The sequence below is a fragment of the Diadema antillarum genome, unplaced genomic scaffold (assembly GCF_040938485.1).
Source record: "Diadema antillarum isolate AM-2024a unplaced genomic scaffold, OU_Dant_1.0 seq00000118_RagTag, whole genome shotgun sequence".
Lineage (NCBI taxonomy): Eukaryota > Metazoa > Echinodermata > Echinoidea > Diadematoida > Diadematidae > Diadema > Diadema antillarum.
The window spans coordinates 263114-276371 of record NW_027271199.1 but is presented as its reverse complement, the minus strand read 5'-3'; the positions used below and the strand labels follow the sequence as shown (position 1 = coordinate 276371).

The window sequence follows — 13258 nt, the reverse complement described above, 5'->3', positions numbered from 1 at the left end:
TGAAGGATGAAATGGAAAACATTCTATGAGATATCAAATTATAGGCTAAAAGGCAGAGTGTTGGTTGGGAGTATTGTTTTATTGTGATTTTTTTTTTTTAGTAAATGAAGTGGTACCTATCAACGTTGTGGCTGAGTGTGGCTGATTTTAAGTGGGTTCTGTTGTGTCACATGATTAGATGTAAGATTTGAAGTCCAGTTGACTTTAAATTAACTTACAACAAAAGGAATAAGAATTGTTTTTGATAATGTCAAAGAAATATCTGATTTACTTTGAAAAAAGCAGTATAATCAATGGACGTAAAGTACGTATTAAAAGATGAAACAACGCATCAAAGAAAATCTCACCACTCTGGAAGATTATTTGAGGCTACTTAGTTGCATGTGTGACGAGCAGTATAGCTTTGAGACCAGAATTACTGAGAAGGAGCGTTCGTACCTTGAAAAAGCAGAACAGTGATATTCATATGCCTTTTTGTACAACAGCATATAATCCAACCTGTGGTTTACTAACTCATGTCTATCCACCAGGAGCAAAATATCAAACCCCATATGCCATCTTGTACAACAGCATATAACCCAACCTGTGGTTTACTAACTAATGTCTATCCGGTTACAGCTCGTTATTCCGAAGGCTCTTTATTCCTAACATTCGTTATTCCGAAGGTTCATTGTTCCGAATTTCATTTTCGGATTAACCAATCTTCGGAATATCGAACCTTCGGAATAACGCCACAAATTTTCGGATTAACGAACCTTTTTTCATTTTCGTATTAACGAACAGCACCCGTCTATCCCACAGGAGCAATATATCAAACCTGGCGCATGTTAGCTATAGTAACATTATGTATCATTATGGCCTTTACATCAGATGTGAAGAAACATAAAATACATCATAAGTGCTTTCCATCTTACTTGAATTTCACGTGTGCCTGAATGTCTTAAGTTTCCTTTGTTTATTTTAATATATTGCAAAATTATGCTTTATTAGTGCCATTGCCACTGATAGAGACACATACACAGACACACACACACATACATGTATTGATACTAAACATACAATCTGATGTTTAATTATATCTAATCATGAAAGTATTAGTGTGTTATTGTGATAATGAGGAAGATATCGAGTGGGATTTTTATCACTGAAATACAAAAAAAAAAAAAAAAATGTTGGACACCAGTGTGCAAGTGTTGAATATATTACACAAACATGTAATGTTTACTCTCAAGTAAATTTTCTGTGATTCCATCGTTAATTCTAACAGATATTAGTCTTGTAGCATGACATATTAAATACCCACACCATGAAATTAGTGAATGAGGGCCTGGCAGAGTGCTAGATTCTGGGATGCCCTATCTGAGTTACATGAGAGTGCCGCAGACCCCGGCAAAATTCAAATATCCAAGCATCATAACCCACTTCACATAATCTTATGAGGGTGTAATATTTACCACTGGGGAAAATATGAAATTCAATAATGTGTGTATATATATGTGACCGTGCATCACAAAACAAACAAAAAGTCGCCAGACATTGATTTCTGGTTAAGAGCAGATTCTGAAAGAACAGACTCTAAGCATTAAAATGATGTATAACTCAATTGAAATGGACTCTCCTAACCTATCTAAATATTGGAAAGAAAGCACGCATTCTGGAAAAGTGTGAACTGAGAGTATCTGCCTATTCAAGCGTGTAATCTTTATTAAACCGTCCTTGCTATGAGATGAATGGGACAAAAATAGGATGTAAACCACTGGGGCAACAACAATGAAGTGATTCTCAGATTAAGTTGAAATTGAGCATGGTCTATTAACACATTCTGACAATCATTAATGTCAACTTTCAAAGCAGTAGCCGTATCCCTTCAAAAGTTATCAGACTTGAAAGTGATGAGTGTGCAAAGGGTTATGAAGAAATGAAAAGGGGCCACTGAGACATACCTGATCTCTCACTCTACAAAAAAAAAAAAGAGTTGTAGAAAACTGCTGAAATGCACTTTCCCATTCATTTTATGATCCCAAACTTAAAAATAATGTAGAAGAAGGGTAGTTCCTTCAGAAAATATGAAAAACTCAATATTGACTTAGTTGACCCGGTTCGCCTTTTTTGAGTCCTCACATAAAATCAAGTGGTGCGACTTTTTGTTCGTTTTGTGATGCACGTTCACACACACACACACACACACACACACACACACACACACACACATATATATATATATATATATATATATATATATATATATAAGTGTGTGTGTGTGTCTGTGTGTTGAATATCCATGCGCACAAGTATTGATATCTTTGAATATGAATGTGGTTAAAATCAGTTTAATATCTAATGGATGCGACCACAACGCACACACTCCCTCCCAAAACATACGTGCGCCTCGTGGTTGCTGACTGATAATAAGGGCTTATGCAATATCATTAAGCATGACTAAAGTTAACGCTCGCTAAATTTGATATCAAAATGACTTTTGGTTGAGAAAGTAGGATCAATTATGTGACAAAATGGCGCCAAGATGACGTCATTTATACGCTATGACACACACATACACACACACAAAATACAGGGACATCTCGAAATGTAACATGATCATGGAAAGTCACATGTCGAACCGGTCATGGTACTTCTGAGAAAAACCTCGGACCACATTCAACAGAAATGAAGAAACGAAAAGATAAACTGAGTAACACATACACTGGTATAGCTCATAACCTATTATGACAGTATTTGTTACCACTTTCCACATTATCATACTACGGAAATGGCTGTTTTTTGTGGGGGGTAGGTGCGCGTGTAACAGCAAAATACTAAGAATTCGTTTTCACACAATAAGAATGGTTAAATAAGTATACAGTCATCAGTCGGTAGTTGACAGCACAAAGGGTGTTATTTTATCATATTTTTATCATATTTGTTTTTCAATGTAATGTAATGTACACAATGGATAAGCATTATCTACTGCCAGCAGTACATTTTCTACTCCATTTTGCTTCGCTAGTCTCACAATAGCAAATGAATGGACTAATATTGTATTGATGATCTTATATCGCCATCTGCCACGCCAAGTACATTTCCCCGATGGACCTTGGCCTATTGCTTAGTAGCGTCTGATGTTTACACAGGTACCGACACTTGACGAGGTTTTATGTGGGCCATTCTTTAACCCGTTCCATACGGGAATCTGATGGCCTGTGCATTAAGTTGATATTTCGTGTATACCTTGACGTGGATGCAGACTTGTCGGTCTAAAGATCGTGATGTCTTTGCTTGAATGATTGTCTGAACAGAGGTTTACATTAATACAATAGTTCTTGAAGTCAATATGTTAGCAATTCGACCCACACATCAGGATAATAATCAAAGAAATCAAATATAGCCTTTGAATTTTATACTCTTTAGGATACTATCTAGAGGCAGGATCTTTGGACTTAAATTAGTAAGTGTGTGTCAACGGTACCATCAAAGACACATTTTAATTCTTCTATATAGAATTACGTGAGAGTAGAGCATGACATACATGAATATCATCAATATGTACCATTGCTGTCGGCGACATCGGCTGCTATATATGATCATCGAATTTGACATTTTCCCCCGTCAAAGACACATATAGGCTAATCGCGGTGTCTGTGCACGACTGCTAGAATTCTGGGAACAGGTGAGACATTACATTCCTCTGTTTCTTTCTTTCTTTCTTTTTTTAGTGTGAGAGCATCAATCAATTTGCTAGTACCCTTCACGTTAATAGATTTGAGCTGTAGGCCCAATTGAGAGATTTCGAAATGTTTTTATCTTTTTCTTTTTCTTTGCTGGTAGGGGTTGACGTATGGGGGAAAGATATGTGCTGAACGAATTCAGAGTTACTGACAGTAGATTACAAGCACGTTTTTGTCCATGAACACTGATACCCGCATGTACTTTAGATCTTTCATCGTTTATTTCTGCAAAATTTTAGGATAGCAGATAAAGCGATAACGGTTTGTGTTGGGGGGGGGGGGAGGACTGACAACAGGACTGATTTTTCAAAGTTTTGTTTGCTGTTATACAGCGCTCATGTTAAGAGTTCTTTTAAACAACCCTTCCCATCATTCTCATCAGCCCGACCCCATCCCATCACGTAGTTGTTAACTATTAGCTCAGTAGTTTGATTATTCCTGAAAAATTAGTCCATCATTTTATACGTGTACATAACAAGCATTGTATAATCCTATACATGTATTTATTTTACCCGAAATGAATAACTATAGAGTTAATAAAAAAACATTTTAATACTATAAAAACTCTCATAAAATACGTGACAAAATGTTTTCAAACCTAAATTCTGTCCTCACTCACGTCCCCCCCCCCCCCCCCCCCCCCCACCCCGGAAAAAAAAAATCATTCAAGGCACATCTTCTATGTAGTAAGATATACCTTAACCTGTCATTAAAAGAACCTCCACAAAAATCCTGGCATTCTAACAGTCTAACTTTGTTCGTTTTTATTGTCATTACAAACTGGTGAGAGTCAGATTTGGGGAGGAATATTCTATCGTGTAAAATAAGGATCATGAAATTACCTTTTTGGTGTCAAAATGCCAGAAGTAGAACAATAAATATGACAAGAATAGTGGAATCCTTTTATTTCAATCTTACAGAGTAATTTAGACCCCATTCTTTATTAGTAAAGGAGAACAATTTCCACATGTACGAATCCTTTCAAATTAATTAGCAACAGCAAAGTAAACAGGATTTCTTGAAATTTGTAAATCGTCTCCCATGCCAAATGAAAAACATTAAAGTAGCATCTCATCGATATACACGAGGTATTGCATTTATCATTTTTGTACAGTCATACAGTTAGATTGTTCTTCCAAGACAGGTGTTTTGGCGGAAAAGAAGCTAACAAGGATGACTTTCTGTAGGAGTCTTGGCATCGTTACATTTTTTCTGTTGGCAATCACTGTAGAAGTCGGTAAGTCACAGAAAAGAAATGATTTATGCTGAATATATATATATATATATATATATATGGCCTATACTTTGCTTTTCTTCTTTATCTTCATTTTCTATGTCTGACCCTATTTCTGCAGCTCTCGTTATTTGCAAACACTGAAATGATATTTGACATGAATTTAAACAACCTGCAGATGGATTTCATATCGTGTATCTTAATACGTCAAGAGGGTGTTTGTTTTTAGACATGGTTGTTTCTTTTATGACAACATCAACATAATTGCTAAATAAAATGACTAAAAACTATGCAATGAAATTATGCTATAGCAATAAAATAAATAAAATCTTTGCTGCAAAAACCCTGAAAACGTCAAAGTTGACATGCCCCACAAAATGAACGAGATTTACAATAGCCATCACAAGTAATGAAGAAAATAGCCAGGGCAACCTTAGCCTTTTGGCAAGGCCTCGTTGTTTAAAAAGAGACTAACTGCGACAGAACGTTCACCCATATCTTGCAGTGTTCGGTGTGGCGAGTTAGGCGCAATCTTCCGCCCGAGGCCTTGTAAAAAGGCTAGAGCAAACTCAGTGTGAAAAATCAAATCGGAAACTATTGCACTGCTAGAATTCTACTAAAATGACTCGGCTAAACAAAAAGAAGTAGTGTAACAAGCCAAGACGTAAGTAAAAATGTCACAAGAGAAAATAGTGTAATAGGATTGACGGAAATCTTGACAATTCCTGTGATGATCAGCAATAGCGGGGCTTGCCATATTATTTGTGTTTCTTTGTGGACTTCAATGCATGACAGGTTGTCGAATTCCTGATGATGTCGTGATCGTTGATGTCCGTCCGGAGTTGTTGAGAGGTTTTCAAGGGAAACTGCAGTGCAAATTCCATGGAGCACCACAATCTGTAACATGGCGCAAAGGTTATGACTTAATTGATGTAGTTTTTTTAATATTGCAAAAGTTATCACCTTAGAGCACAATTAAGGAGATCAAAGAAAACCCTCTTCCACACAGAGAGAAAGAGAGAGAGAGAGAGAAAGAGAGAAACTTAAAAAAAAATAGGATCTTGGAAATTGTGTCCAGAGACTTCTTACATATTAAAGACAATCATGGAACTAGACATTACGAGTCCAAGTTTAGTGAGATTACGCATACTTTTATAAGTGGATAGTCTAATAAGGTCCTTGCTATTGGAAAATGAGGAGATTTTTTTTTTAATGTGTTGGTCATTTGGATGAAAGTAGAATTCGAACTTAACAAGAGAAAGGACAGGTTCATTTAAGTGTAAGGACACAGAGTAAATATTATAGACAAACAAACACAAAGACCAAAAAAGAAAAAAAAATCAATCAATTTAGGATAAAACCACATAAATTGTGATAAAAAGAAAATAAAAGCAACAGCGCCGGAGTCGCTTGATTTAAGAAATCCATAGAAAGCTCCGTTATTACTGTTGTTTGGTTGTTTGTTTGTCTATTTGTTTTTTCTCATAAGAGTAACCCCTGACATTTGCTTCTGTGATAACTCTATTATACTCGTATACCATCCATGCCCTTTACTTCTTCTATTAACGAGAACCCCGTCACTCAGAGACCATTGCATGTCATTTTGTGTACGGAGACAATGTTATAGGATTTTCTGCGCGTCAGACTGTACTGTACAATTATGAACGATTGTTTTTTATTTGTTTTTCTCATACCTCTACCCCTTGGCCTGGAAATGCCTTTAGGGAATACTTTCAGTTCCTCTTCGACTCTTGTCCTTTGGCATGAGAATGTGATCGATGGCGAAAGCTACCGAGCAGGTTTGTTGACGTTGGATGCCAACTATTCTCTGGTCATCAACAGAGTTGATGAAGATGATGCTGGGCGATACTACTGCAATGTGACCGATTACAGGGGTATCCTCATCGGAAACTTCACGGATGTGTCCGTGAAAGGTTTGTTTAAAGCGTACTATGATTTCAAGTCGTTTATGTATATATATATATATATATATATATATATATATATATGTATATGTGTGTGTGTGTGTGTGTGTGTGCTGGTGTATATGTGTTTGTCTGTCATACTGCCATATTCAAACTTGTTAGGAGAGGTAGAATACTCTGAACACATATCTTTATTTTTTATGAAGGGGGATGAAGTCTAGCGTAGTATGCCACATGAGATATGCGGTAGTAGGTAAAGAGGCAATAGATTCTTAAAGACCCTGATATCAAATTTTCGAAATAGAGATTTCACCAGCTTCTTTTGTAGGCGCCTGAACAGATCATATCCCGCACTTCATGCTCCGTTAATGTTCAAGACATGACTGATAGAGTGTCGCTCTATGTACATCCGACATATACTTGAATATGGAGCACCTGTTTTCAGTGGCAGCTTAACAAAAGAAGGAAGTGATCTCCTTGAAGTCATTCAAAAACGTTCTTACAGGATAATACTAGGCGACAATTATACCACGTATAATGAAGCACTTGAAATGTGTTCCTTGGATACGCTCAGAAACAGGCGAAACAAGCTTTGCCTGGATTTTGCTACCAAAATAGTAAAAACCCCATTGTGTAGTGATTGGATTCCTGTTACTCAGAATGTCAACTACAGCCTAATTGTATCCTTTTTATACCATTATTCTCGGACACGGTTCAAAATATTTCATAATGTTATCTTTCGGTGATTTGGTGTTTTATTACGTGAGATCAAATTCTGGTACAAAATGTGCAATTTATATCATACAGAGTGTTGGTTACATACAATAGTGTTTATTTGCTGGTTAGATGTACGAGAAAGTGTGTGTATAAGTAGAATGAAAGTTAGGAGAGAGAGAGAGAGAGAGTAAGAGAGAAAGGGAGGGGGAGAGGTGGAGAGAGAGAGGGAGATAGATGTGCAAATATCAGACTTTCTTAAAACGGTTTCAAACAAAATGGTTTCAAATAGTGCCATTCTCTACCTCATACATATATTAATGAATAGTACAGTGTTTTGTTTCTTTGTCTGTTTGCTTTGTTTATGTCTCCTTCATAAAATGCCACAGAGCATTAATTATTTCCCTCATTATGTGAAGACGTAACTTTTGAAAGTATACATACATATTGTTTTAATTATGATGTGCATGGTATGCGTTGTCTCAAAAACGGTTGGACTTTTTTTTATAACGTTATGTTTTAGCGTTTTGGTGTTGGTTATTTGTGAGATCGAATTTTGGTGTAAAATGTGTAATAATATAACACAGAGTGTTGGTCATAGAAACAATAGTATATATTTGTTTGTTAAATATACATATTGTACGTGAGAGTGTGTGTAATAGTGGAATGAGAGTTAGAAGAGAGAGAGAGAGAGAGAGAGGGGGGCGAAAGAGGGGGAGAGATGTGCAATTATCAGATGCTATTTTCGTATGTACAATGCACACAATGCGAATCATTGATTGACTGATATGATGTAATGCGCTGTGTATAGATTGAATGTGCAGATTCTGATATGGGAGTTTTTGGATATTACGAAGAGAAGGTTGTGATGATTTTTTCCTTTTTTTAATCACGTGTTATACAACACAACATCTGTATTAATTATTAAGTATGAATGACTGGTATATATAATTAACATAAATCTAGTGTTGTTTTTTTATACTAATTGAGAACAGTAATATATTGTATCTGTAATATCTGACTTTGTTTTGTATTATAGGTTAATCTATTTGTGCAATGGTTCTGATGAATAAGATTGACCCTTTGTTATTTTAATGTATTTTTTTTTTCATCGCTACATTGTATTTTGTGAGCATTTTTAATGTATACATGACCATTGTTAACAATGTCTGTAATTCAGCCTCCGGGCTGCTAAAGATATTGATTAATAATACACCATTTCAATTCAATTCAATTCAAATATGTGACGAAATATTGTCTTGGAGAGCAACGCGTTCACTTGGAGATCGATTTGTAAATATATCACATCGTTTTTATCATTGTCATCAGTAGCGCTTTTACTACTATTATTATCATTTTCAATAACATCATTAACGATGTTATTTACATGGCCTATTGCATCAAAGGGTTGTTTTGGAGGATTTATACAGTTATATAGTGTATGTTGTGTTTGTTGTTGGTTTTTTGAAGGAACCTACCACTCCATCTCGATCATTTCTTTGAACTCTGCCCACACAGCAATGTCCTAATAGTGCTTGCTCTTTGTCACCTTTCTGTATCAGATTAAAGCCTAACATGATTTTCTTTCATTAAATAGAATGTAAATGCAATGCAATTCTGACCATTATTGATTCACGATAACCTTATAGGATAAAATGTGGCCAAAAAGAGTAATGACAGATGAGCCAATATTTCATAGTAAATCAAATAAATCCACAAAAACCAAACAAATCTTATCCAAGATTCTGTCAGTGACATTATCTGTCGAACACAATAAGGTACTCTTTTGATTAGCACACACACAAAAATGGAACCTTCTCGTGGACATGGCATAATTTGCATGCTTTGCTGAATAACTTTTGTTAATCATATTAGTCACATTTTTATTGAAGGTAATAATTGATTTGGTTGATTATCACCATCGATTACCGGTACGACAGTAAAAAAAAAAACAAAAAACAAAAAAAACAAACATTGAGGAGAGTCAGTGATCCTGTGAGAATTAACGTGCAAAATGTTCATCTCCATTCTGCAGATTTCCTCTCGGTCAAAGGATGCTCAAATACAAACTGTTCCCTGGCTTACAACCCGCAAGATCCAAGCCTGCTATGTCGGGCAAAAAACATGCCACAGGATCTCGTTAATATTTACTGGCTTCACGATGGAAGCGAGGTCTCCGATATCATCTACCACTTTTCAAAGGACGACAACGGAACGCAAAATATAGACGCGAAGATACCGATTTCGTTAGGTGCGAAAGGGGTCTTCGCATGTATAGCTGAATCAAAGTCCAAACAGGTCGAACTACAGCGGATTAACGTGACCATTGTGACTTCGACTTCACCGACGACTACAGACAGTATTCCGCCATCAAAATCAAAAGGAAACCGCATTGGTATTTGATAAAACTTTGATGTTTTGAGACCTATGTATTCATGACATTAACAACATCGCAAATTTTCCTTCCTTACCTTTTATAGAAGGAATATTTAAGTGATTTGAGCCTACCATAATCATGATTATATGGATAAATTCTGGAGATAGCAACGTAAATGTGAAATAGAATAAAAAGCCACCATTGTCATGGGCAGTTTTATCCATATTTATCTTCCAGTTTAGGCTGGGCAACTAGTTAAAATGTCAAAAGTCAAAAGTATAGCACATATTTGAAAGGACAAAGAATTACGTCACCTATAAGCAGAGGAACAATCAGCGCTCCTTGGCTTAAATATATGTAAGTGTTTTGATCTTTGATTTTATTTCTGATTGTTCGTCAAAGCCAAGAACTGTTCCAATAGTCTGTGTGTTCTCTCACATCCCAGCACACTCGCCAAGCCTTTAACCATCCCCTTATCTTTTCTTGTCGTTATTGTCCTGCATGGTTACTTTTATAGCTGTCATTGTTGGTGTTGTTGCTGGGGTTGTGCTTGGTGTCACCTGTTTGGCAAAGTGGTTCCTCGGCAAAAGTAAGTAAAAGCTACATACCTGAATCTTTGACGTGTGAGTTATTTTAGTGAGCTAACAGCGCTAAAATGATTGATAGCCACGTATTTAATGTGCAATAGATAACGTTGAAGCTGGAAAGGCTCCGAGAAGGAATTATGAAAAGGACGGGAATTGGGAGTGATATAGATTGAGTTGGAGCGAGATAGAAGTAAGAGAGAGAGAGCGAGAGAGCGAGGAAAAGAAATGGATCCCCCCCCCCCCGTACACACACATACACACAAAATTGATATCTGCATTGATTCTTACATATTATAGTGAGTATCACAGTTGTACGTATCTTGATATTACTTATCGGTGGTAAACTGTTCAAATGATATCCACGGGTTATGCTGCAATTATTAGTTAATATGTAAAGGGGGAGATGGTCGCACAAGAGAAAACATTGGAATTTCTTGTAAAATATCACAAGAACGAGCTGCGCAATCTAAAAGTGATTGGCATTGCAAGAAATTGAAATGGTGGTCATGAAAATATTATGCAATAATTCTACATTGTGTTAATGCGTTTACCTTGCAAGATATAATTGATTTATACGCACGGTTTTGTATTTTTTCCTTTTTTTTTACAGATTACGAGAAAATATTCATTTCTCAAATGACAACTTTATGTATTTCTTTTGTCCTCGGCAGGAAAGCAGAAGCCGAAAATCAACCAATTGCGATACTCTGGTGAGCTGATATGCTGTCGCCGCACTCGCTTCAATCTTATGTCTGATTAGTAAAGGATCGGATTAGAAACTGTATTTATTTTTTTCTGTCTCTATTGCCTAGATTCCCCGATTTTGTTGAGAATGTATTTTTTCCCTCTTCAAAGAGAACTGTTTTAGCCATTCTTTTTTTTTTTGTCTGACTGGGAATGGGATACGCATCTCAGTGTTATTACGTAAAATTAAACATGATTCTTCGATGCCATTTCATGTTTCATTTAGTTTGCCCATAAAATGTTCATTTTCAGTGTTTCATTCCTTTCTTATTTCGGGTTTGAACGTCTTAAGATAGTTATATGACGTTGACAACATTTGGAATGGGTTTGACAACTGGAATCTTTTATTTGTAGAATTCTAATGCATGCACTATCAAAACGTTTGGTTTTATACCTACTGCTTTCACAAACAGGAAAACAAGGTTTATTAATGATAATAACTCGACTTACCCCAAAACGTTTTCCACGTATTTCATATAAAATAATGTTGATCTTGGCTTGTACTAACGCCAAACAAGCAAAAAATAAATAGTTTAAAACCATTGACTCTGCAAGTGAAAGAATAACGAATATTTTCCTGAGGAGTACTGAACTATACCAACTTTCGCTAAAGCGCTGACTTTATAGGCCTATCTGTGGCTTATTGCCTTATTATATTATTACGCGAATACCTTTCAGTCATGAAGGTTTGTACCGTCTTCTAATTTGTTGTTCAAAGGGTCCATCACCTACTTGGAGCTTTGGGAGATGTGCTCACAGAGAAACGATAAGAAAAACCTCGCTAAGCCCCTTACACAGTTCCTCATGGGTGATGACTGACAGTTGGTGATACCACCTAAAGACATGTACAGCGGTCTGTGCAGATGGAAAGAGAAGACTGAAGAGGGAATGCAGTGCAGCCAACTTAGCAAAAACAGCACATTACAGAAGGCAATGAAAGGTTAATTTATTGACCGTTTATACTATTTATATGCCCTCGTCTGTATATGTAAAGACGCAGTAAGTGTGTGTGTGTGTCTGTGTGCGTGTGTTAGAGAGAGAGAGAGAGAGAGTTAATCAGTATATGTAATCAACAATGGGAGATTAATACACATCCTGAGTTATTACTGGTTATGTTAATTAGCTGTTTTACATGGTTTATATAGCATCAAAGATGATAAGTTAACATTAAAAATTAATTTTCTAATTGTTTTTTCAACTTTCGCGAACTACCAATTGTACAGTCCTTAATAGTTGTTTCGCCTGTGGTGTTGTTGTTGTTTTTGCTTTGTTTAACTTTGTTACCAAACGATATTCTGATATTCTTTTGTATTCGAAGTTCTACTACGCATACTTTCTTTGTACTTTAACTTCTCAGAATATCGCAGTAAACAAGACAAGATATCTCACTACGACATTATTCATATCTGCTGGTCTGTCGCCGAACAGCCTCACCAAATTGAGAAGCTGCTGAATGAACTGGGCATCGAAACCCAAATAGATCTTGAATCACAGACGAAGAGAGCGTTGGTAGAGAAATGTTCTGCATTACTGGCAGAATTGGCGGATAAGTGTACTCAAAGTAGTGCTGAGACGCAGAGGACAAGTTCCCATTTCAATGAAGGAGGAGATATAGAACTGAGAGAGGTTAGCATGCAAAATGACCAGAAAACAGAAAAGAAACCAGAGGAGGGAGAAAGTAAAGAAGAAAAGACAACAGTGGAAGGAAAAAAGAAAGACGAAAAGCCACGAGAGGAAGGAAAAAGGAAAGAAGAAAAGCCACCAGTGGAAGTAAAAAGTAAAGAAGAAAAGCCACGAGAGGAAGGAAAAAAGAAAGAAGAAAAGCCAGCAGAGGAAGGAAAAAGGAAAGAAGAAAAGCCATTTGTGGAAGGAAAAATAAAAGAAGAAAAGCCACCAGTGGAAGGAAAAAGGAAAGAAGAAAAGCTAGCAGAGGAAGGAAAAAGGAAAGAAGA

The 13258-nt window shown here is 36.3% G+C and overlaps 1 protein-coding gene across 3 annotated transcripts; it reads left to right on the top strand.

The window, feature by feature from the left end:
• The first annotated feature begins 2913 nt into the window (after positions 1-2913).
• LOC139727082 (uncharacterized) lies at positions 2914-12204 on the top strand. Of its 3 annotated transcripts, none has more exons than XM_071638063.1 (8): positions 2914-3667; positions 4866-4962; positions 5755-5874; positions 6684-6893; positions 9634-9993; positions 10493-10564; positions 11234-11272; positions 12025-12204. In XM_071638063.1, exons 2-8 carry the CDS (start codon positions 4899-4901, stop codon positions 12123-12125), a joined length of 966 nt encoding a protein of 321 aa, XP_071494164.1. In that variant the 5' UTR covers positions 2914-3667; positions 4866-4898; the 3' UTR covers positions 12126-12204. The 3 variants fall into 3 exon arrangements, with proteins under 3 accessions (XP_071494164.1, XP_071494162.1, XP_071494163.1); XM_071638061.1 differs by having other exon boundaries at positions 2915-3667; positions 4870-4962; XM_071638062.1 differs by having other exon boundaries at positions 2915-3667; positions 4840-4962.
• Positions 12205-13258: the final 1054 nt, after the last annotated feature.